The 23,849-nt window shown below is 38.1% G+C and overlaps 1 protein-coding gene across 1 annotated transcript; it reads left to right on the top strand.

Moving 5' to 3' along the window:
* The first annotated feature begins 366 nt into the window (after positions 1-366).
* On the top strand, positions 367-21,398 carry LOC120434384 (pheromone-processing carboxypeptidase KEX1-like). The gene is made up of 4 exons (XM_039602416.1): positions 367-500; positions 2,930-3,262; positions 6,798-7,036; positions 21,351-21,398. The coding sequence occupies exons 1-4, from the start codon at positions 431-433 to the stop codon at positions 21,396-21,398; spliced, it is 690 nt and encodes a 229-aa protein (XP_039458350.1). The 5' UTR covers positions 367-430.
* The last annotated feature ends 2,451 nt before the right edge of the window (positions 21,399-23,849 follow it).

Consider the following 23,849-nt stretch of genomic DNA (forward strand, 5'->3'; position numbering starts at 1 on the left):
CTTATCTTAAAATCCCATGTTTATATAAGACGCTGATGACTCTTAAAAATAATATAAAACAATCTTCAATCCAAATTGAAGACACAATTATGTCCAACCAAATGACTGTTATTAAATATGTTTCTGCCATAAATCCAGATTATTCCTCATTACTTCAATATTATAAGAGTCCTAACTTCTCCAAAGACAGTTTCAAATATTATGGTGTCACTATTTAAAGACTGGCTGCTCTCCAGTTTTCTTAATTTATCTTTGGTTTGCAGCCATTGGATGGTTCCAGTCCAGCCCACGAGCCGTCTCTCTCTCTCTCTAATTCATAAGTGTTGAGTTACAGACCTGTTCTCTCATTCAGGGACTTTTAGCTTCATCTGAACCTCAAATCATATCTCATATAGTCTCATCTGAAGCTGATTTTAATACAGGAACAGAAATGTCTGCTGGAACTGCGTCACTCTGCTACAATCTCCTGTTTTTCAGCGTCTTTGTGTTTGTCTCAGCAGGTGAGATTTACTGTTAGAAACTGAACATTACAAGTCAATAATAATGTGTGTCAAAGTGATACAAGGTTAGATGGTCTGTGTGGATGTAACATCTGTAATCCAGCTGTGACAAAGACAAAGAAGTGTAATGTGTGGATGGGCTCAAACTGTGGTCATGAATATTTTGTACTTGTAAATCAGATGCGTATTTGTGAACTGAGTTTTGTAACCTTGTAAACCAAAATATGTGAAAACATTATGTTTGTGTATCTATAGACTAGAATTTGTGTGTTTGTAAAAAAAATATTTACAGAAGTTACAAAGTTTTTTTAAAGTCTGTTTACAGATACAAGGCAAAAAACTATGTGTGAAACTCTGCGCTCAAGTTTCCTGTTTGTGTGCCAGTTTCAACTTACGAGTATGAATTTTGAACTGATTTGTCTTCCTTTCAGCTGATTGGTCAATGTCATGTCAATCACAAATGTAACAATCCAATCAGAGAAGAGAGAGGCCACACAATCCACATGTCTGTGGATTTTACCATAAAAAAAGAAGGAGAAAAAAGAAAGTACTACTAGGATTTCATGTTTTTATGTGACTTCAGATCAGTCAGTGTTACTACAGTATGTCAATGAAAAAAACAACTGTACATTCAGACAAATGAGGTTGAGCTGAAAAGAATGATACATGCAAGATAAGGAATACAAAACAAATTGAAGGTAAATGCAAAAAAAAATTAAAGTGAAAAGTAGTCAAAAATGGTCAGTTATATTTTGGACCTCAGTGGGTCACTGGTGACCAGGGGTCCGTTCTTCGTACCTCGCTAAGTAAGTTAGCCGGATTTGAATGTTGACGATTTCGCGTGATCTTGGATCGTTCGGTTCTCCGAAGCTCATCCGGGACTTGCTGTCATAGCAACAGATCCGTAAGCGTAAACCTGCTCGGGAGCAGGTTTACTTTATGTAAACAGGATTAGATCGCGGCCACTCAGGTATGTCCGCTGCAGTTATATGAAAGCAACAGCGATATTTCTCCACTGTTTGTCCATAAATAAATATTATCAATGTAACTAAAGATAATGCAGTATTTGATTCTTTTATTGATTTCATACAGATACATACAGGTCATTTCCGAAAAAAAGGGAAATGTACTATTAATCATTCTATTACATGTATTTGATTATTTCAGATGTAATTCATATTTTAGAGTAGTAATAGTAAATTACTACGTGTGATCAAGATGAGAGACCACGGCTATAAAAGCGAAGGTGGATTTGGGAAGTCTGTCGCAGCCATGTCCTGTCCGTTTGTACGCGAGCAAGGAAGGTGCAAGATTGATAAGGAGAGTTTTCAGAATTCAGCGGATATTGCGGGATAGACAGGATCCTTTAGCTCGGCGCGACGGTGTGCTCATAGAGAGATATCGATTTTCCCGTGAGGGTATTATTTACTTAACACTCTCTCTCTCTCTCTCTCTCTCTCTCTCTATATATATATATATATATATATATATATACATATATATATATATATATCTCCCAACTTACTGTGCATGCTTCAGTCACCCCTTGTGTGGGAACAGGTAAAAGTGATGGAGTGTTATGTAAAACTACACACAATAAAACCCACAATGTCAATAAATGTCACAGTACAAAAAGCCGGGGTGTGACGAGGGGGTGCAGGACCACCACCTGTCTTTATTTGCTCTGCCCTTTTCTTGGTTGCTGTTATAAACAAACAAACAGATTATTTCAGGGTCTCTTTTCAGGAGACTAAAAGCAATATAAGTGATAAATATTTCCATTCTGTAGAATATTCTTATATTTCACTTTTACTTGTCCCCATGTTCTAGTGGGTCCTGTTGTGGCTCTAATGTGAAAGAGGATATAATGTAATATAATATAATAAATTACTTACGAGTTTAATTTGTCAGCAACTTTCTGCCAGCCCTCTCTCCTTGCTTTTGCAGCCTTTGCAGTGTTCCCCTGCGTTTTAATTAAACTCTGAAACTCCTGATATCCCTCAATCAAGAGTTCTTGCTCTGCTGCCGTAAAATACTGAGCGCGCTCCTTCGACATCTTCGCCGACCAATCACAGGGTTGCCGATCAATGTTTCTACTATCGATGCGTAGCCCCTTTTAAGCCACCCAGTGATCTCAGATTACTTCATCCAGCTATACTAATCGTCAACAACAGGTGTGTTCGGAGAACCGGATTAGCGAGCTCAAAGTTAGCGCGATGATTTGATCTTGGATGTGTCATTTGATCTTGGATGTAGTAAGCGAGGTACGAAGAACGGACCCCTGGTGGATGTTCAGAGGTTCAGTAAATCCAACATGAGTAAAAACTCAAATGTCAAAGGAAATAAACAAAATATTTAAAGTCAATCATTCTGATCATAATTGTACTTTGACCTTTAACCTCTCTGCTCTGTGTTGTTTCCTCTTTCAGACCAGAAAACCATCACAGCTGAGTCTGGACAGGACGTCACTCTGACATGTCGAGCTCCAAACAACAACATCACAGCTGTACATTGGAGCAGAGCTGACCTGAAAGACAAATATGTACTTTTGTACCAGGATAAGCAGTTTGTTCCAGATGACCAGCATCCATCTTTTAAGAACCGGGTGGATCTGCAGGACAGACAGATGAAGGATGGAGACGTGTCTTTGATTCTGAAGGATGTGACGACTAATGATACTGGAACATACGGGTGTCATGTCCTTGTGAATGTAACAGACTCATGGAAACTCGTCAGCATCATCAACCTGAGGGTTTCCCCAGGTGAGTGAGTGATGGTCCTACAGTCCAACGAGCACATTTAACTCTTTGAAGAATAATATTAAACATATTTATACAATATTAATATAATAATAAAATCACTTTGGTACATGAGGATGCACATATTTTAATATGAATTCTAATTACAATGAACTTACTTATCATGACTCTGTTATGTAGCACACCTGCAGTACAGGAGAAATTTCTGTTGTTTAAATGATTTGATTTGCGTCAGCAAATTACAAGTTTCAGCACTGGACCTCTCTGTGAAATCACAGCCCACACACAAAAGATGACCCTGTGTACCTACAGGGCTCCAACAAACAATGGCCACACGTTATATTGATGTTTTCAAGTTTGTTTCTCTCCCATTCTCTTCAGAAACCACGAACACTGAAGAAAACACAAAGTGTACAACGTAAATGTCTTTGATCTCATCAAAGTCTCACATGTTATTGTCCATAAACAGTCTTGAGCAGAACAGGAAAAATGCAATGTTATTGATATTACTGAAAATGTCCTCTTATTACTAATGCAGAACATGTACACAACATTATATGAACAATATAGATGAAAACCATTGCTGTGTGCACCTCTTGGACCACATGCAGAATAACATTACTATTGTGGCTGTAGCTGCATCTGTAGCTCCGTATCCATGCTAGTTCTGACCCACAATGCCATAGTTGTGCTCTCAACTAAACTCTGGTCATGTGACCATTACAAACTCTACCTCAAACAAACTTTACTTTAAACCTTTCTCAAACCCTTATTTCATAATAACATTTATTAGACATGTTTTCAATCTGTTGTGGGAACTGCCGGCTTGTGTGTGGCTGGGTGCTGTGTGAGGAGTGATGTGTGTGTGAGCATGTGCGTGAAAAACGCAGTGAGCGAAAAAGAATGTCACAGGCAGAGGCGGCGACCGGGAGCAGCATTCTAACGGGCTACAGCCTATGCAGTGTGTTTTGAAATGTGCAGCACTGTTATTAAAGCCTCATGTCTTCAGTACTCCTGAGTGTCTCAGCTGAGTTCTGTCAGCCTCACTACTCCACAAAAGTGAAAGGAGTTAACCCCGAAGGAGGACAAAACTTTGGCCCTGGAGGAAGCATCTCCCCTTTGCGTCTCCCGAACACGGTCAGGGGACCGATGGCGAGGAATGGTTAACAAATCAATGCTACACTTTTTTTTATTATTTATCCAATAAACAAATTGACTAAATTAAAAATAAATCTATCACAGAAACATATGAAACAAACAACTGTCTCAGGGACAGTTACCCCCTGGATTGGGCCATTTTATACCCCAACATTAACAAGTATTATTATGACTGTCTTCTTCTGGAAGCAACATGTCAGTCCTGCTGACTCCCGACGAGTCTTCTTCTCCATTCACGTCCAACCTCACCTCGTATCTGCTGCTTTCCCTGGAAGAGAACAGAAAAGAGAAAACAAGGAGAAAATTCCTGCCTAACTTTGTTTAATAATATTATCCTAATGATTATATTTATTATCAAGTTCGTGACATTCTGTTCAGACTCCCTTTGCCCAGAAAATATCATCCTGACTGTTAACCAGTGTGATGTGTAGCATGTTGTAAAAACCATTATCACAATATTTCACTTCAGTCATAGCGCTGAATGAATCTGACCCTTAAAAACACGTAGCGCCAAGTCTTTAATGAGCACATCACAATGTGTAAATACAAACCATAAAAAACTAATTATTTGTAATTATTTTAATCCTAACAATATGCACAACTGAACTCAACCAGATGTAACCAGATGTTTTCTGCACAAAACAGATTAACTGTATTTTCAAGTGACACTTGAATAACACAAAGTTAGTATAGCTTAGGTCGTTTTGAGGAAAATCCAATATGTGATTGAAATGAGGAGATTACATGTAATGTTTAAATGTTCAGTTTATAAAATTCCACGGAGCAGTCCTTCCTTTAACTCTAACCTCTTCTTCCTCTCTTCTCTTTCTGATCTTTCTCCATCTCTGAGTGAAGTTAGCTCTTTCTTTTCTCTCCCTGTGAAATACAGCAGCTGGACCTGTAGCTGTAACACACTGTGAGACAAACTGCACACAAACAGTTTGTGTGTTTGCTGATGTTTGATGAGCTGATAGAAACACTGCATTTAAAGCTACCTGACACTTAAAATAACTTCACTCCCTTTATGCTTCCTCCTTTTGTGCAGGACTAACAAGATGGTGAACATACAGACACCAGCACTCTATAGATGAACCTAAAGTAATGAGACTGTCTGAAAATGTAAAGAATTAGAAAGTAGTGTTTTTTTAAAAAAAATATAGGGACTTAAAATAAAACGTAGTCAGGAAATAAGAAATACTCAAAAGTACAGATACCTGAAAATTCTATAAAGTTAGAATAACTAAGTATTTGTTCTTTGTTTTCTCCCACCTCATCAGGATAGATGGAGTGTGGGATTAAAATATATTGTTGTAATTTAGAGTGAGCGATGGGATGATAAAGATAATTATTACAAAATCACTTTTACTCAATGAAAAATATGAAACAATAGAATTGATGTCACCATATTTTTAACAGACAGCATAAAAGTTTAATAACAATGAAAACAGCATCACTCTGAACCAATCACATGGCAGGAACAGAGTTAGAGTCACATCAGGTTAGACTGAAGCTGAGTGTAGGAGGAGCAGCGACAGCTGCACATGTGCAGATGCTGCTGCAGTCACACACACCAGTGTGACAGGAGTGTGAGAGAGATTAAAGAGAAAGAGACAACAGAACATGTTCAACTAGGAAAACTCCACTTTAAAACATTTAAATAGCTGCTGGATGTTCAGAGGTTCATTAAATCCAACATGACTAAAAACTCAAATGTCAAAGGAAATAAACAAAATATTTAAAGTCAATCATTCTGATCATAATTGTACTTTGACCTTTAACCTCTCTGCTCTGTGTTGTTTCCTCTTTCAGACCAGAAAATCATCACAGCTGAGTCTGGACAGGACGTCACTCTGACATGTCGAGCTCCAAACAACAACATCACAGCTGTACATTGGAGCAGATCTGACCTGGAAGACAAATATGTGCTTTTGTACCAGGATAAGCAGTTTGTTCCAGATGACCAGCATCCATCTTTTAAGAACCGGGTGGATCTGCAGGACAGACAGATGAAGGATGGAGACGTGTCTTTGATTCTGAAGGATGTGACGATTAATGATGCTGGAACATATAAGTGTCGTGTTGTCCAGAGAGTTGGAGGACCTGTGACTCTAATCACAATCACACTGAGTGTTGATCCTCCAGGTGAGTGAGTAGAGTTGAGTGTGTGTGTGATCAGAGGTGAAGCTGCTTCCTGGTTGTTGATGTTTGTTTCTAAAGATGTTGTTGATGAGACTTTGTAGAAAGCAGCTGGTCTGAGTGATGTGATCAGAGTGCAGTAGATAATGTCTGACAGCAGTTTGAAGAGGAAATGGATTCTGTTCTGTTCTTCACTCATCACCTACCTGACAGCTGACACCTCACACCTGTTTCTCACCTGCAGGTCAGACAGGAGGACAAGAGAAGGAAAGAGGGAAGATGGAAGAAGTGAAAAAGGAAGATGGGAAGAAGGAAGAAGGGAAGAAAGAAGAAGGGAAGAAGGAAGAAGGGAAGAAGGAAGAAGGGAAGAAAGAAGAAGGGAAGAAGCATGAAGTGAAAAAGGAAGAAGGGAAGAAGGAAGAAGGGAAGAAAGAAGAAGGGAAAAAGGAAGAAGGGAAGAAGGAAGGAGGGAAGAAGCATGAAGTGAAAAAGGAAGAAGGGAAGAAGGAAGAAGGGAAGAAAGAAGAAGGGAAAAAGGAAGAAGGGAAGAAGGAAGAAGGAAAGAAGGATGAAAGGAAGAAACATGAAGTTAAAACAGAAAATGGCAGAAAGGGTGAAGGGGAGAAGGATGAATCTATTGCACTGCAAGTTTTACCTCTGCTTCTTGTTGCAGCTGTTAGTGTTTTTTTTCTCATCTAAAAAACAAAACAAAAGAAAATCCCAAAAAACAACAGAAGCAACAGAAGCAGAGTCAAAAAAGGTCAAAGGTTCTAATCATCTGGTCTCATCCAAGTGACTTCTTCAGTCTCAGCTGACTGCAGGTTCCCCAACATGAAAAAAAGAGCTTTGTTATCCAACCCTGAAACATCACCAAGTTATTGCTTCAGGTATATGGATGACACCTGGATGAAAGTCAAATCTCAGGATGTACCACTGATCACATTAACTTTGTGCACCAACACATCAAATTCAAATATATCAGAGGGGTCAAGAGCTGAACTCTGAGTCTCCTGCTGCTGATCCAAACTCTGTGTTGACACCAAAAGTGAAGAACTTGTTGATCATCATCTTCAGACTTCACAGCAGAACTGTGGGTCAGATGATCTGAAGACACACAGAAATGAACTTTCCTGTGCTGCCTGTCAGTGACTCTGAACTACAGTTTATTCATCTTCAGGATGTTGATGAACACAAAGTAAAGCTGTGTTACAAACATGTATGAATTAGTGCTTTCAGCATCAATCTCTTTAAAATGACCTTAACAGCATAACAGCATTAACGCAGCAAATCTCTGTTAGTGAGTTACTGCGGATCACCCGCACAGTGTCAACGCTTTATGTAGCTACCTGCGTTAACAAGCTAACCACGTTAACAAGCTAACTGCACTAACGTGTTGATGCCGTGCAGCCCGACCCACGGGGGGATCCACGGTAACTTGCTAATGGAGATTTGTCTCATGGCTCATGGTTCAGCTACAACCGAATGACGATCTGCAAGGTTGACATTGAGATGAGTTTGCATGGTTAAATTCTTTTCCATAGTACTGTGTGATTTTTCATAATATGACAACAAACATCACATGTGGTCAAAGTGTCTGCAAATCACAAACTTGTCTCAACTCTTCCAAACCATCCCAGCAGTTTATCAGTTACCACGACAACAGGAAGAAGAAAAGCACCTAAATTTGTGTCACGATCCCGGGTCTTTTGACCCAGCGTTTTAAGTTTTAGTTTGTTTGATGTTTATTTTTTAAGTTCATTAGATTAACTAAGCTCATTTGTCTATTTCGATTCCTCTTGTATTTTCTTCCCCTGTATTTAAGTTTCCCTCACCCTTTGTCTGTGAGGCTGTTTTGACTGCGTGTCTTATGTCATCAATTTTGTATTGTCATGTCTGCTTCACGTTTCCTGTTTTATTTTGAAGGTCTGTGTCCTATGTCAGCGTAGTCAACTTTGCTTCCTTTGTCTCGTTATGTCAGATTAGTGTCAGCTGTTTCCACACTTCCCCTAATCACCCTTGTGTGCATTTAGTCTGTGTGTTTCTGTTCATTCTTTGTCAGTTCGTCTGTTGTTTCACGTTATGTTTCCCACGCCATGCTTCCAAGTTTCATGTCTAGGTTTTTCTTGTTGTGTGGATGCCCTCAAAGGGCTTCCACACTATTGAGTTCCTGTTTCTCTTTATTCCACTATATTCCAGTTGCTTCCGTACACTTTTTGGCACTTAACTACTCCCTCAGTTTTCAGCCGATTTTCTCAGTTCAAACTCTAAACTGTTCTGCTCTTTCTGCTCTTTCTGGCTATATCTTTTGGTGTTTATTACTATTATACTTTTTAAAATATTACACTTTTTTCCTTTTTTTTTTGTCCCATTGAAATGAATGGGAATCTTCAGAAATTCGGCTAAAACTTGCTTGTTTTTGAAACTTAACTACTTCCTCATACTTTCACCTAGAAACTCCATTCAAACTTTAAAATGTTCTCAGATTATTGGGCTATTCCTGTATGATTCAGCTTTTTCAGATCTTTTACCGTTTTAATCTTATACCTCTTTAAGTTTTCAGTTGCAAAATTGTGATTTTTCAGAAAATACATGCGTTATTATGGTTGCTATGCAATTAACTCAGAGTGTACACTCATCCATTCTGAATTTTTTCTTCATGTCTGAACAACTTCTTGCTACTCGCTCAATTTCCACTCAATCCCCACAAATTATGTCACAGTCCTGGGTCGGTTCGACCCAGCATTTTGAGTTTCTTATGTTTTAGTTTATTTTCTGCATTATGGATTGTTCCTTATCCTCTGGTGCTTTGATTGTGATTATAAATATGTCTTATTCTTGGTGAGGGATTAATTCTTATGTGTATGGTTTTTCTTGGGATTATTAGTTATATGCTGTTTCTTTGTGATACTGTTTTGATTATAATTATGTTCTGATTCTGTAGCTATCTGATGATGATGATGATGATGATGATGATGATGATTATTATTTCTGGTTTAGGTTTTGTTATCTTGCCCTCATGTTTAGTTTTGCTTCTGCTTAGTCTTCTCTGCCCGTATGTCCCTCTGTCTGTCCATGGTGTCTTGTCTGGTCCTGTGTCTGTTAGTTTCCTGTTTTATTCTGAAGGTCCTTGTCTTACGTGAGTATGTTCAGTTTACGTTTCCCCTGCCTCGTCAGTTGTGATTTTCCCCAGGTGTGTTTCCCTCCTGTCTCTCATCCCTTGATTACTGCCTCAGTATATTTAAGCCCTGTGTTTTCCTGTGCTCACTGTTGCGTCGTTCTGCCCTCACTCCCTGTGTGTTCTGTTTGCCGTCATGCCAGTCTAGTTGTTTTTCAGTATAGTTAGTTTTCTGTTCGGTAACTCCTGCAATAAAGCTGATTGTTTGGAATTCACTTTCGCTTCCGTGAGTCCTGCATCTGGGGTCCTTCCTCTCTGCTTGCCTGCACACAGCCGAGACATGACAAATTATACATCAAAACGTAGGTATTTTTGCTGGCTTTCAGAATTTGTCACTATCATTGTTGTGGGACTTATAGATTTTTTGCAAATCTCCTCAGAGCAACACAAAGTCTGAAAACTCTGCATAGAAAGTCAATGGAGAGTTTGTTCAAAATCAGCGCTGGATTTCTCTAATAACAGGCATTTTCAAATTGTCATATCTCCTTAACGAAACAAAGTTGAGACATGAGGCTTGTGCCAATATATCTTCAGACACCCCTGATGCTCACAATTCAAGAATTTTTTCCTCACCTATTACCGTTTGGCCATGAATTACACTTGTTTGAGGATAGGAAATTTGTCCCTCGCTCAGATTTCTTCAGATTTCAAACTCTGGAAATGAGGCACGTTTTTCTCTCGTCATATCTTTTTGATGGATTTCAACAGAGACATGAAAATTTCCATGACCGTTCACCAAAGCCTGCTGTCTCTTACAGTGAAAGAATGATTTTGATGCTCCATATAGATTTAGAGTTACAAAACATTGTTTGAGGGCAGGTCAAGGCAGTTTTGCTTCGCCTCTACTCAGTTACAGTGTATTACAAGTCATATCTTTAATAATTTGTATTTTATCTGAATTATGAAGACCTCCAGATTCCCCCATCTCTTCTGAACAAAACGGTGTCAGAATGAGCGTTCTAGCCCCTACGGTTAGGAAATTATGGCCATTTGTTCGAGGTGAATCCTGAATGTGAGAAATACACTGCAGAAAACTCATACTTCTCTCTGTGTCTGTGTGTGTAAGGGCTGATTACAGCAGGTGCAGCTAATTTAACTGACCTAGATATACCAAGCCCAGACTCTTAACAGCCACTGCTCCCTTTAGGCTCTGTGTATGTGTATGTTTGTGTCTGTATCAATATTTCTCCCATGTTACATATTACTCCTCCATAATAGTATTTCTGTTAAATCAAAGTATTTCTACTACATCTTAGTACTTCTGCTCAATCATAGTATTTCTGCCAAATCACAATATAACTGCAAAATAAAGGTTTTTGAGCCAAATCATAGTGTTTGTGCTACATCCTAGTATTTTTGCTCAATCATAGAATTTCTGCTAAGTCAAAGTATTTCATGTAAATCATAGTATTTATACCAAGTCCCAGTGAAATGAAGCCGTTTCTTCTCTCGTCATATCTCTGCGACGGAGGTACAAAGAGCAATGAAAATCGCAGTCAATGTTCACCAACGTCCGCTGAATCACCCAGTACAAGAATGATGCTTCAATTCCACCTAGTGTTTGAGTTACACGACGTTTTGTAACTCCAAAAAATCAGCATTTTACGCCTCTCAGCGCGATCTAAATCTGACAGCTCATCTGCCTGTTTTCCAAGCTGCTGCTCTTTCCCAGTGGCGCAGTTGGTAATGACACTGGTTGGCAGCCCAAAGATCGCGGGTTCAATTCCACCTTGGTCAACATTTTTTTTTTTTTTTTTTTTTCCCCTACAAATTAATACACTATCACAGACCAGTAATTCATATTGATCATTTATTACAATTCTGCAAAGTTTTATGATTTTAGCAGCTTTTCTAATATGGACCTCAGATTCTTGTTAACACTCCATGGCACAAATACTGTTCCATTTGGCTCTGTGTATCAATATTTTTCCCATGTTAAAGTATTACTCCTCCATAATTGTATTTCTGTTAAATCAAAGTACTTTTACTACATCTTAGTACTTCTGCTCAGTCATAGTATTTCTGCCAAATCATAGTATAATTGCAAAATAAAGGTTTTTGAGCCAAATCATAGTGTTTGTGCTAAATCCTAGTAACTCTGCTCAATGATAGAATTTCTGCTATGCTGTAGTGCTTTTTGCTAGATTACAGGGAGTGCAGAATTATTAGGCAAATGAGTATTTTGTCCACATCATCCTCTTCATGCATGTTGTCTTACTCCAAGCTGTATAGGCTCGAAAGCCTACTACCAATTAAGCATATTAGGTGATGTGCATCTCTGTAATGAGAAGGGGTGTGGTCTAATGACATCAACACCCTATATCAGGTGTGCATAATTATTAGGCAACTTCCTTTCCTTTGGCAAAATGGGTCAAAAGAAGGACTTGACAGGCTCAGAAAAGTCAAAAATAGTGAGATATCTTGCAGAGGGATGCAGCAGTCTTAAAATTGCAAAGCTTCTGAAGCGTGATCATCGAACAATCAAGCGTTTCATTCAAAATAGTCAACAGGGTCGCAAGAAGCGTGTGGAAAAACCAAGGCGCAAAATAACTGCCCATGAACTGAGAAAAGTCAAGCGTGCAGCTGCCAAGATGCCACTTGCCACCAGTTTGGCATATTTCAGAGCTGCAACATCACTGGAGTGCCCAAAAGCACAAGGTGTGCAATACTCAGAGACATGGCCAAGGTAAGAAAGGCTGAAAGACGACCACCACTGAACAAGACACACAAGCTGAAACGTCAAGACTGGGCCAAGAAATATCTCAAGACTGATTTTTCTAAGGTTTTATGGACTGATGAAATGAGAGTGAGTCTTGATGGGCCAGATGGATGGGCCCGTGGCTGGATTGGTAAAGGGCAGAGAGCTCCAGTCCGACTCAGACGCCAGCAAGGTGGAGGTGGAGTACTGGTTTGGGCTGGTATCATCAAAGATGAGCTTGTGGGGCCTTTTCGGGTTGAGGATGGAGTCAAGCTCAACTCCCAGTCCTACTGCCAGTTTCTGGAAGACACCTTCTTCAAGCAGTGGTACAGGAAGAAGTCTGCATCCTTCAAGAAAAACATGATTTTCATGCAGGACAATGCTCCATCACACGCGTCCAAGTACTCCACAGCGTGGCTGGCAAGAAAGGGTATAAAAGAAGAGAAACTAATGACATGGCCTCCTTGTTCACCTGATCTGAACCCCATTGAGAACCTGTGGTCCATCATCAAATGTGAGATTTACAAGGAGGGAAAACAGTACACCTCTCTGAACAGTGTCTGGGAGGCTGTGGTTGCTGCTGCATGCAATGTTGATGGTGAACAGATCAAAACAGTGACAGAATCCATGGATGGCAGGCTTTTGAGTGTCCTTGCAAAGAAAGGTGGCTATATTGGTCGCTGATTTGTTTTTGTTTTGTTTTTGAATGTCAGAAATGTATATTTGTGAATGTGGAGATGTTTTATTGGTTTCACTGGTAAAAATAAATAATTGAAATGGGTATATATTTGTTTTTTGTTAAGTTGCCTAATAATTATGCACAGTAATAGTCACCTGCACACACAGATATCCCCCTAAAATAGCTAAAACTAAAAACTACTTCCAAAAACATTCAGCTTTGATATTAATGAGTTTTTTGGGTTCATTGAGAACATGGTTGTTGTTCAATAATAAAATTATTCCTCAAAAATACAACTTGCCTAATAATTCTGCACTCCCTGTGTAGAATTTCTGCTAAGTCAAAGTATTTCATATAAATCATAGTATTTCTACCAAGTCCCAGTGTTTCTGCCAAATCATAAATCATAAATAATTTTAACAAAGTTAAGACAAGAGGCTTCTGCCAATTCATCTTCAGACACTGGTGACACTCACGGTCACGGCCTCTCAGTTTTCAGACTCCGAAAATGAAGCCGTTCCTTCTCTCGTCATATCTCCGCGACGGAGGTACAAAGAGCAATGAAAATCGCAGTCAAAGTTCACCAAAGTCTGCTGATTCGCCCAGTATAACAATTGTGCTTCTATCCCACCTAGTTTTGGAGTTACACGATGTTTTGTAACTCCAAAAAAATGGCATTTTTCGCCTGTCACCGCGATCTATTTCTGACTTCTCATCAATCTGTTTTCCAGCAGCCTGCCCCCTTTCCAGGTGGCAGAATTGGTAATGACGCGGGTCTGCAGCTCAAAGGTCGTGGGTTCAATCCCACCTTGTTCAACATTTTTTTTTCACTACAAATTTATACACTATCACAGACCTGTAATTTATATTGCTAATTTATTACAATTCTGAAAAGTTTTATGATTTTTAGCAGCTTTTCTTATATGGACCTAAGATTCTTGTTAACGCTCCATGGCAGAAATACATACAAGTACACAGCCTGATGAAACAGACAGAAGCAGTACCTCTGATTGCAGAAAGTATTACTCCTCCAAATAGTATTTCTGTTAAATCAAAGTATTTTTCCCGAATCATAGTATTTAGGCCAAATTACAGTATTTCTGCTAAAAAGCAGAAATAGTACCTTTTAGCAGAAATTTCTGTCAAAAGATATTAGTTATGTTAAATCATAGTATTTCTGCCATATCATAGTATTTCTGCCATATCATAGTATTTCTGCCATATCATCGTATTTCTGCCAAATCATGGTATATTTTTGCCAAATTAGAGTATTTGTGCCCAATTAAAATTTCTGTTATGTTATAGTATTACTACTAAGGCATAGTATTTCTGCCAATAAGACTATTTGTACTAAATCATAGTACTTGTGCCAAATCATAGTATTTCTGCCATATTGTGCTGGTTGTGCAAAAACATAGACTGTCTGCAAAATCATAGTATATCTATTATGTTATAGTATTACTACTAAGTCGTAGACTTTCTGTTTTGTTATAGTAAATCCGCTGAATATAGTATATGTGCCAAATCATAGTATTTATAGCAAATCATTGTATTTGTGCTAAAACATAGTATTTCTGCCACATTGTAGTATTTGTACAAAACCAGAATGTCTGCAAAATCATCATATATCTGTGATGTTATAGTATTACTACTAAGGCATAGTATTTCTGCAAAATCATAGTATTTTTGCAGAAACATTGTACTTCTTGTAAATCATAGTATTTCTACTAAATAATAGTATTTCTGCCAAATTATATTATTTGTTTCAAATCATAGCATTCGAACCAAATCACAGTATTTGTGCCAAAACATTGTATTTGTACAAAGTCATAATATTTCTTCTAAATCATAGTATTTCAATCAAATCTCAGTAGTTGTGCTAAAACACAGTATTATTGCCAAATCATAGTATTTGTACCCAAACATATAAGTTCAACTTATTTAACTCTTCTCAACAGCCCAACACCTCTTCTTCACCCCTTTTCAGCACAAATCCCAGATTTTTCAGGTGTTTTCAACAGAAATCTATTTTTTAGCAGAAATTCTGCTGATTCACCTGTTTTAAGCAGAATTTTCAGCCTTTCACCTCTTATCAGTACAAATCTCAGTATCTTCTACTCATTTCAGAAGGAACCTTTTCACCTCTTTTCAGTACAAATTTGAACTTCTGTACCCCTTTTAAGCAGACTCTTTGCCTTTTCACCTCTTTTCAGCAAAAGATTCTGCTTCTTCACTTGTTTTCAGCATAATTTTTCAGTTTCTTTACTGCCATACAATTTTTGCAGCTTTTCATCTTTTTCGGTCATTTTCAGCAGACAGCTTCAGCGTTACGGCATCCACACAGCATTTTTGCAGGAAATGCAAATTTTTTCTAGTTGTTTGTTTAGTTCTCCCAGTTTAGGTTGATCTTAATTTGTTTCAGTTTGCCTTGCCCTTCTTTGTACCTTTTTTACCAGCCTTATTAAACGGCTCACATTTTGTTAACATTAAAGTTCTGTTCCCTGTTCCTTGGAGTCTGCGTTTAGGGTCCTTTTTTCAATTCATACAGTCTGTCCCCGCCAGACTGTGACAATTTGCCCAGAGACCTTAATTAAGGTTCCAAGCATCCGCAAAGATAAACATCATATAAACAGGAAATTCCAGCAGCTATAATCGACGTCCTCAGATCTGATACATTAATTGTCCAGGAAACTCGTGTTTTTATAGCTTAGATCATTTTTGTTTTTAAGAAATAACTCTTCAGTTATTTCTTAGTCTTTATGGGTCTTTATTTTCTTGTTCCTGATGTGAGTTCCTGTCATGATATTTTATGCCTTTAGTTCTGTGCTCCCATTCAACAGTTCTTTAGGTTGTTGTGTGTATTTTGGGTTTGTGACTTAATTTTCATTTTGAGTTGTTTGATTTTCTGTTAGTGCTGCTTCGAGTTCTGGTTATCTGGTTTCCTGTTGATTAAGATTCTTTGTTCCTGACCTGCTGTGGTTTTGTACTTTGAGAGGTCAGCTTTAAACCTGCTCTTGAATTATTTTTTTTTTCTCCTGAATCCTGCATTTAGGCTCCATCTCCTGCCTACCAAACAATCTTGGTAGGTAGGAGATTTGTGTATCCTCCCTGGTAGGTAGCTGTTGATCTGTTACTTCTGAACCCAAACTGACTATCTGTCAGTAATTCATATTTTTCCACAAAACTGTCAAATCTTATTATGAAAAGTTTTTCCAGTATCTTAGAGAACTGGGAGAGTATTGACTCTGGTCTATAGTTTGTAAAATAATGCCTTTCACCGGTTTTGTAAATGGGAATAACTTTAGCAACTTTCATTTTTGTGGAAAACCCTTTTGAAACGACAAGTTGAATATGTATTTTAATGGTTTTACAATACCATCAATAACTGTCTTTACTGTTACCATATCAATATCATTCCAGTCTGTACTGTTTTTGTTCTTAAGTCCTCTAACTATAAATCTCTTTCTCTTCCACTGCTTTTAAAAACATTGAGCTACTATTCCTTTCAATATCTTCACCAGTGTCCCTTTCTATTCCATCAACCTTTATTTCTTCTGCCAGTTTTGGCCCTATGTTTACAAAGAATTCATTAAAGCCATTTACTATCTCTTCCATGTTATTAATGCTTCTTGTCCCTTCTATAAAGTACCCAGGGTAATAAGTATTCCTCGATTCATTTTTGATTATACTGTTTAATACATTCCATATATCTCTTGTGTTATCTTTATTGTGTTCTAACCTCTTAATATAATACTCTTTTACTTTTTTTTTTTTTTTTTTGGTTTGTTTGTTTTTTTTTGTTTTGTTTTGTTTTTTTTGTTTGTTTTGGGGGGTTTTTTTTCTTTCTTTTATTGTTTCTGTTTTGATCTTTGTTTTGTTTTGTATAAAGGGAAAATTATTAAAAAAAAAAAAAGAATACAGATACTGCCTGACAACACATAATACACATGAGTACATATAATAAAAAAAAAAAAAAAAAAAAAAAAAAAATAATACTCTTTTACAGGATCTCATTATATTAGTTAATTTATTTTTGTAAGTTTTATACTTCCTTTCAGTTTCTATTGTTCTCTTCTTTATGAATTCTTGATATAGGGTATTCTTTTTTTTTTTTTTGCTGGCATTTTGTAGTCCTTGAGTCATCCATGGTCTTCCTGCATAGTTGTGTTTCCTATTATTTTCAATTACTGGGCAGTTTTTATCAAGTAATGTGTTAAATGTTCTTAAAAATCCTTCGTAAGCTTTATTAACTTCTGTTTGTTCATATACAATATTCCAGTCTTGCTTTAAAAGTTCATTTCTAAGACAGTTTAATGTCTTAAATGTTCTTATTCTTTTGTAAATAATCTTGTGTCCATCGTTGTTCACTTTATAATGGCAATTATAAGATGCAAAGACTGGTAAATGTTCACTTATATCATTGATTAACAGCCCACTTTTTATATTTCCTTCTATTATATTTGTAAATATATTATCTAATAGAGTTGCACAATGAGATGTTATTCTGGTCGGTCTTGTTATCAGTGGAAATAAACCCATGCTGTACATGGAATCAATAAATTCTTCTGTGCTCTTATTATGATTTGGATTCAATAAGTCAATATTAAAGTCCCCACAAATAAACATTCTTTTCTGATTTATATTTGTAAATAACTCCTTTATATTATCCTTAAATATCTCAATCTTAGATCCTGGTGTTCTATATATACAACTGACAATTAGGTTTTTCCTTTTTTCCATACTTATTTCCACTGACAAACATTCCATCACGCCATCAATAACAGTCGTCATTCTTCCCATTCTTTCATACTTTAGGTTTTTATCAATGTAAAGTGCCACCCCACCTCCTTTCTTGTTGATTCTGTCTGCATTAAGTGTACACACCAAGGAGAGATGTATAGTGAAGATATCAGCTCTAACGTTTTATAAACCTTTTAATATTCAAAGATCATACGTTTCAGATGAGACATTTTACATTCACAATGTTTTGAAGACAAAATAAATGTCGTTTTGGGGAAACATTATTCTGTGTAATGTTATTCTTTCTCAGAATGCCCTGATTTAATGTCCAGCCATTAATGTTCCCAATCACTTTGTCTGCTGCCATTAATGGAGGTGCCATTTGAGCGCATTGACTTTAACATTTCTTCAATCAATGATGATCGAGCTTCATGAAGAGTTTTTATATAAAGCAGAAAACTATTTTTCCAGGCAAAATGGGAGCAGGCACAGTCTTTCAGGGGATGGGTATTTGAAGGGATGACAAGATAACGAAGGGGAAGCTGCAAAGAGACATGTAAGACTGCATCTCTGCTGCTCCATTCAAAATCGGATGGGTAACTAAAGTAGCTAAGCATATGACCTACACAAAAACCCCACTGTGTGTTGTAAGAGGTACAGAAAGTGATACTCTACTACAGAGAGAGCGATCACCAAGTGACAGCGCCAGCCCAACCATACCAAGCCAAAATGTCTTGGTAAAGCATTAAGAGTTGTGCCCAGCTCGTGAAAAACAACCCCACACCATAATCCCCCGTCCACCAAATTTTAGACTTGGCACAATGCAGTAAGTCAAGTACCGTTCTCCTATAAACTACAAAACCCAGACTTTTCCATCAGATTACCAAACGTAGATGCACAGCTCGTTACTTCAGCACATCTTTGCTGTTTAGTGACGAAGTGCTTTACATCACTGCATCCAGTGCTTTCTATCTCACATGGCAATCTAAGGCTTTTAATGCAGCTGCTCAGCCATTTTTCCTCCTAGAACAATGGGTTTTATTTTATTTTCTTCTTCTCTCTTAAAAATTGTGTGTAAGAAAGGTTTCCTGTGTGAGAGGTATTATATGTAAGCTATGTAAAGATCCAACAGGTGGCAGCAGAGGAGCCTCAGTTTTACCACCAAGATCGAGCGTCATTCCAGATGATTAGGGCTGCTGGGTAGACAACGTTATACAGTGACAGGGTTGCTGGTCCGATGTGAGGGGGGGGAGGCTGGTTGCCTTCCTTAGATTTTATAGGAACAGGAACAGGACTGCAAGATGCAGCTGGCTCCGTTATATTTCAGACCTGAAATGCAGACTTACAGAAAGTTACTTACAGTCCTTAAAGGGCTCAAAACATCTGTCATTACAGCAGGACATCACTGATCCCTCAGGGCTCACTCACTCGACCGGGTTCACAGTCTGATCACAGTTTTCTGTTCCACTCAGAGGTGAGAAACAGAAATTGTATCTAAACTAGAATTTTAAAAAAGCCATTACAATCATCTAACATGGATTATACAAAGGCACATGTCAGGTGTGATCATTTGATTTACCTAATGCAGGGATGACATGAAATTATGCTTTTTTTATATTCTCTACTATAGTTTGTCACACAAAGGAAAACAAAAACTGCTTGAAGAAAATGATAAATGCTGGTTCTTAAATAGTCCTTTTCTGCTCTGAGCACACAAAGTGTTTTGTCTAAAAAGCTTTGTCTAATCTACTTGCACCAACTTAAGTTATCATCTCAGCTTTAGATAAAGAGCTGATGATTCTTAAAATTCTTAAAATAATATAAAATAATTTCTGAATCCAAAGTGCTGAACAACCTTGAATGACACTAAAGCTTTAAACCAGTGTATATTTGTTATAATCAGTCATGTCCAAAACCAAATGACTGTTATTATATATGTTTCAGTCACAAAACCAGATTATTCCTCATTAATTTAAGAAACTAAAAGTCCTGATTTTGACCTCTTAGGTACAAATATTTTGGCTTCATTATTTAAAGACTGGCTGCTCTCCAGTTTTCTTCATTTCTGCGTTTGCATTGGAGGACACTGGTCCAGCCCACCAACCGTCTCTCTCTCTGACTCTTAAGTGTAGAGTTACAAACCTGTTCTCTCACTCAGGGACTTTCAACTTCATCGGAACCTCAAAATGTCATATAGTCTAATCTGAAGCTCACATTCGGATGTTAATACAGAAACACAGAAATGTCTGCTGGAACTGCGTCACTCTGCTCCACTTTGTTTTTCAGCATCCTCATTTTCGTCTCTGCAGGTAAGATTAACTGTTAGAAATTGTTTATCTCTGAGGTAAATAACTGAAGAGTATCAGCCTGTTTACATGTTAATAAGAATAAGAATAAGAACAACTTTATTTATCCCGAGGGAAATTCTTTTGTCATGTACATGCTCAAAGCAGCAGGAGAGACCGAGGAACAGATGAAATAGATATAAGATATACAATACATACAATAAGAATAGTGTACAGTAATATACAGTAGGATAGTGCAAGACAAATAATCGGATAACTCTAACAAAGTAATATACATAACTATATCCTGGTGAATAAATAACTAAACTATCAGTGCAGGCGGTTCTAGAAAGTGACAAGTATTGTGCAATAGAATGAAGGGAGTAGCAGCATATGATGGGGGGATGAAACAAATATTCAATAAGTACTCTTGGGTAATATTGCATGTTTAGCATGAGGCTAAAATTCCCCCTCAGTGGGTCACTGGTGACCTGCTGGATGTTCAGAGGTTCATTAAATCCAACATGACTAAAAACTCAAATGTCAAAGGAAATAAACAAAATATTTAAAGTCAATCATTCTGATCATAATTGTACTTTGACCTTTAACCTCTCTGCTCTGTGTTGTTTCCTCTTTCAAACCAGAAAAGCATCACAGCTGAGTCTGGACAGGACGTCACTCTGACATGTTGAGCTCCAAACAACAACAACAACAACAACATCACAGCTGTACATTGGAGCAGAGCTGACCTAGAAGACAAATATGTGCTTTTGTACCAGGATGGTCACTTTGTTCCAGATGACCAGCATCCATCTTTTAAGAACCGGGTGGATCTGCAGGACAGACAGATGAAGGATGGAGATGCGTCTTTGATTCTGAAGAATGTGACGATTAATGATGCTGGAACATATAAGTGTCGTGTTGTCCAGAGAGTTGGAGGACCTATGACTCTAATCACAATCACTGAGTGTTGTTGATCCTCCAGGTGAGTGAGTAGAGTTGAGTGTGTGTGTGATCAGAGGTGAAGCTGCTTCCAGGTTGTTGTTTGTTTCTAAAGATGTTGTTGATGAGACTTTGTAGAAAGCAGCTGGTCTGAGTGATGTGATCAGAGTGCAGTAGATAATGTCTGACAGCAGTTTGAAGAGGAAATGGATTCTGTTCTGTTCTTCACTCATCACCTACCTGACAGCTGACACCTCACACCTGTTTCTCACCTGCAGGTCAGACAGGAGGACAAGAGAAGGATGGAGAGAAGAAGGAAGAAGTGAAAAAGGAAGAAGGGAAGAAGGAAGAAGGAAAGAAAGATGAAGGGAAGAAGGAAAGAAGGAAGAAGGGAAAAAGGATGAGGGGAAGAAGGAAGAAGGAAAGAAGGATGAAAGGAAGAAACATGAAGTTAAAACAGAAAATGGCAGAAAGGGTGAAGGGGAGAAGAATGAATCTATTGCACTGCAAGTTTTACCTCTGCTTCTTGTTGCTGCTGTTAGTGATTTTTTTCTCATCTAAAAAACAAAACAAAACAAAACAAAAAAACAACAGAAGCAGAGTCAACAGAGGTCAAAGGTTCTGCTCATCTGGTCTCATTACTTCTTCAGTCTCAGCTGACTGCAGGTTCCCCAACATGGAAAAAAGAGCTTTGTTATCCAACCCTGAAACATCACCAAGTTATTAGTTCAGTTATGTGGATGACACCTGGGTGAAAGTCAAATCTCAGGATGTACCACATCAAATTCACCAGGGAGGATATGAAATATCTCAGAGGGGTCAAGAGCTGAACTCTGGATCAGCAGCAGGAGACTCAAACTCTGTGTTGACACCAAAAGTGAAGAACTTGTTGATCATCATCTTCAGACTTCACAGCAGAACTGTGGGTCAGATGATCTGAAGACTCACAGAAATGAACTTTCCTGTGCTGCCTGTCAGTGACTCTGAACTACAGTTTATTCATCTTCAGGATGTTGATGAACACAAAGTAAAGCTGTGTTACAAACATGTATGAATTAGTGCTTTCAGCATTAATCTCTTTAAAATCACGTTAACACCATAACAGCATTAACGCAGCAAATCTCTGTTAGTGAGTTACTGCGGATCACCTGCACAGTGTCAACGCTTTATGTAGCTAACTGCGCTAACAAGCGAACTGCGCTAATGCGTTGATGCTTCTGTTAGCACTGAATTGAGTTCTGCTTATCTGGTTTCCTGTTGATTAAGATTCTTTGTTCCTGACCTGTGTTAAGGTTAAAAAATGTTGAGGAGGAATCCATAAATAAGCACTGATCCGGGCGTGTGCAATTAGACGGCATTTTAATGAATACACATGTGTGAGTCCGAACGCTGTGCAGATTTCAGCGTCGAACTAAACTTACAATAATTAGACAAAGGCTTTATAGGGTTGGCAGTCTTCCTGTTACCAGGCAGACTCAAACAAAGCATACGTCACTCCAAAACCACAATGACTTTTAACATAGTTTAAAACAGAACATCTTCTTCGGGTCGAAGCCAGGTGCTTCCTCTCAGCCCGCCTTCGCTGTCGCTTATCTTCTGGGACATCTGGTGTACTTCCTGGAACAGACTACCACATACACCTCGACTTTGCAGTTAGACTCATTTAGGTAAGAGTTTATATCTAATTTGTGTGTGCGTGCACGTGCGGGGGCGCGTGCATGCTGTGTACTGCGTACGTGTCGTGACCTCTCTTACTATATGTGTCTGTATGTGTGTCTCGCCCTTAAATGCTCTCACCTCTCACCCGTTGCACTTCTGACCTTTCACCAGAACAGAGGCTCATCCTTACATATAATAACCTAACTGGAACTATATATGTAATCTACTGAATAAATGTTATAATCAAAAGCCTCTACTAAAAGCTTAATACAGTTTCATATCCTACTCACAGTACTTGCATTCAGAGTCTGCTTTCAGTTTCACTTCTGCAAGAGCCTGCAACTTCAAAAACATGTACTTCCTGTCGCTGCAGCTCAGTCTTCTCACTCACTGAAGACTCCAGTGTAAGAATATAAAAACATTCAAAAGCCTTTAAAATTATAAATTCAACTCAACAGTTTAAAGTGGTTCTTCTGGACTTGTAATAAAGACTAATATAATACCAATATATTTGAACATCTGAATGCAACATCACTCTCAATCATGAAATGGTAATGATGATTATACTAATAGCCACAAAAATATCTTCCTCTTGACACCTGCAGTGGTTTTGTACTTTGAGAGGTCAGCTTTAAAGCTGCTCTTGAATTATTTTTTTTCTCCTGAATCCTGCATTTAGGCTCCATCTCCTACCTACCAAACAATCTTTGATGAAATCTTGAAGAGTGGATTAGTGAGACTTGAAATAAAATAAAATTGCTGACTGCAAGAAGTTTTGACAATAATGATCACACTGATGATCTGACAGTTTCCTTCTGGTCCCTCCTCTGAGGTCAGAGCCTGAAGATGTTTCAATCAGACACTCTGAAGCTCTTTGAGTGTGGAGAGAGTAAAACATGTGACATCAATGTCTCAAAGTCACAATAAGAAGAAGAACGTTTCATCTTTATCAAAGTCACATCACATGTTACAAAGTGCTGTCCCACTGCTGTGTGCACCATATGAACATGTGACACCATCTCAGTGTTTAAGTGTTAGAGTCAACTCCTCATCCTCTCCTTCAGTCTGAACCAGGAAGTGATGTCAGCACAGATCAGAGTTTTTCCTCTTTAACTGAA

The sequence above is a fragment of the Oreochromis aureus genome, linkage group 3 (genome assembly GCF_013358895.1).
Source record: "Oreochromis aureus strain Israel breed Guangdong linkage group 3, ZZ_aureus, whole genome shotgun sequence".
Lineage (NCBI taxonomy): Eukaryota > Metazoa > Chordata > Actinopteri > Cichliformes > Cichlidae > Oreochromis > Oreochromis aureus.

Bases quoted from the DNA above. Each gene is read 5' to 3' on its own strand.
- LOC120434384 (XM_039602416.1), top strand. From the start codon at position 431: ATGTCTGCTGGAACTGCGTCACTCTGCTACAATCTCCTGTTTTTCAGC. The intron at 501-2,929 runs GTGAGATTTACT...TTCCTCTTTCAG, and splicing joins CTTTGTGTTTGTCTCAGCAG to ACCAGAAAACCATCACAGCT. The intron at 7,037-21,350 runs GTGAAAAAGGAA...TCTCACCTGCAG, and splicing joins AAGGAGGGAAGAAGCATGAA to GTCAGACAGGAGGACAAGAG.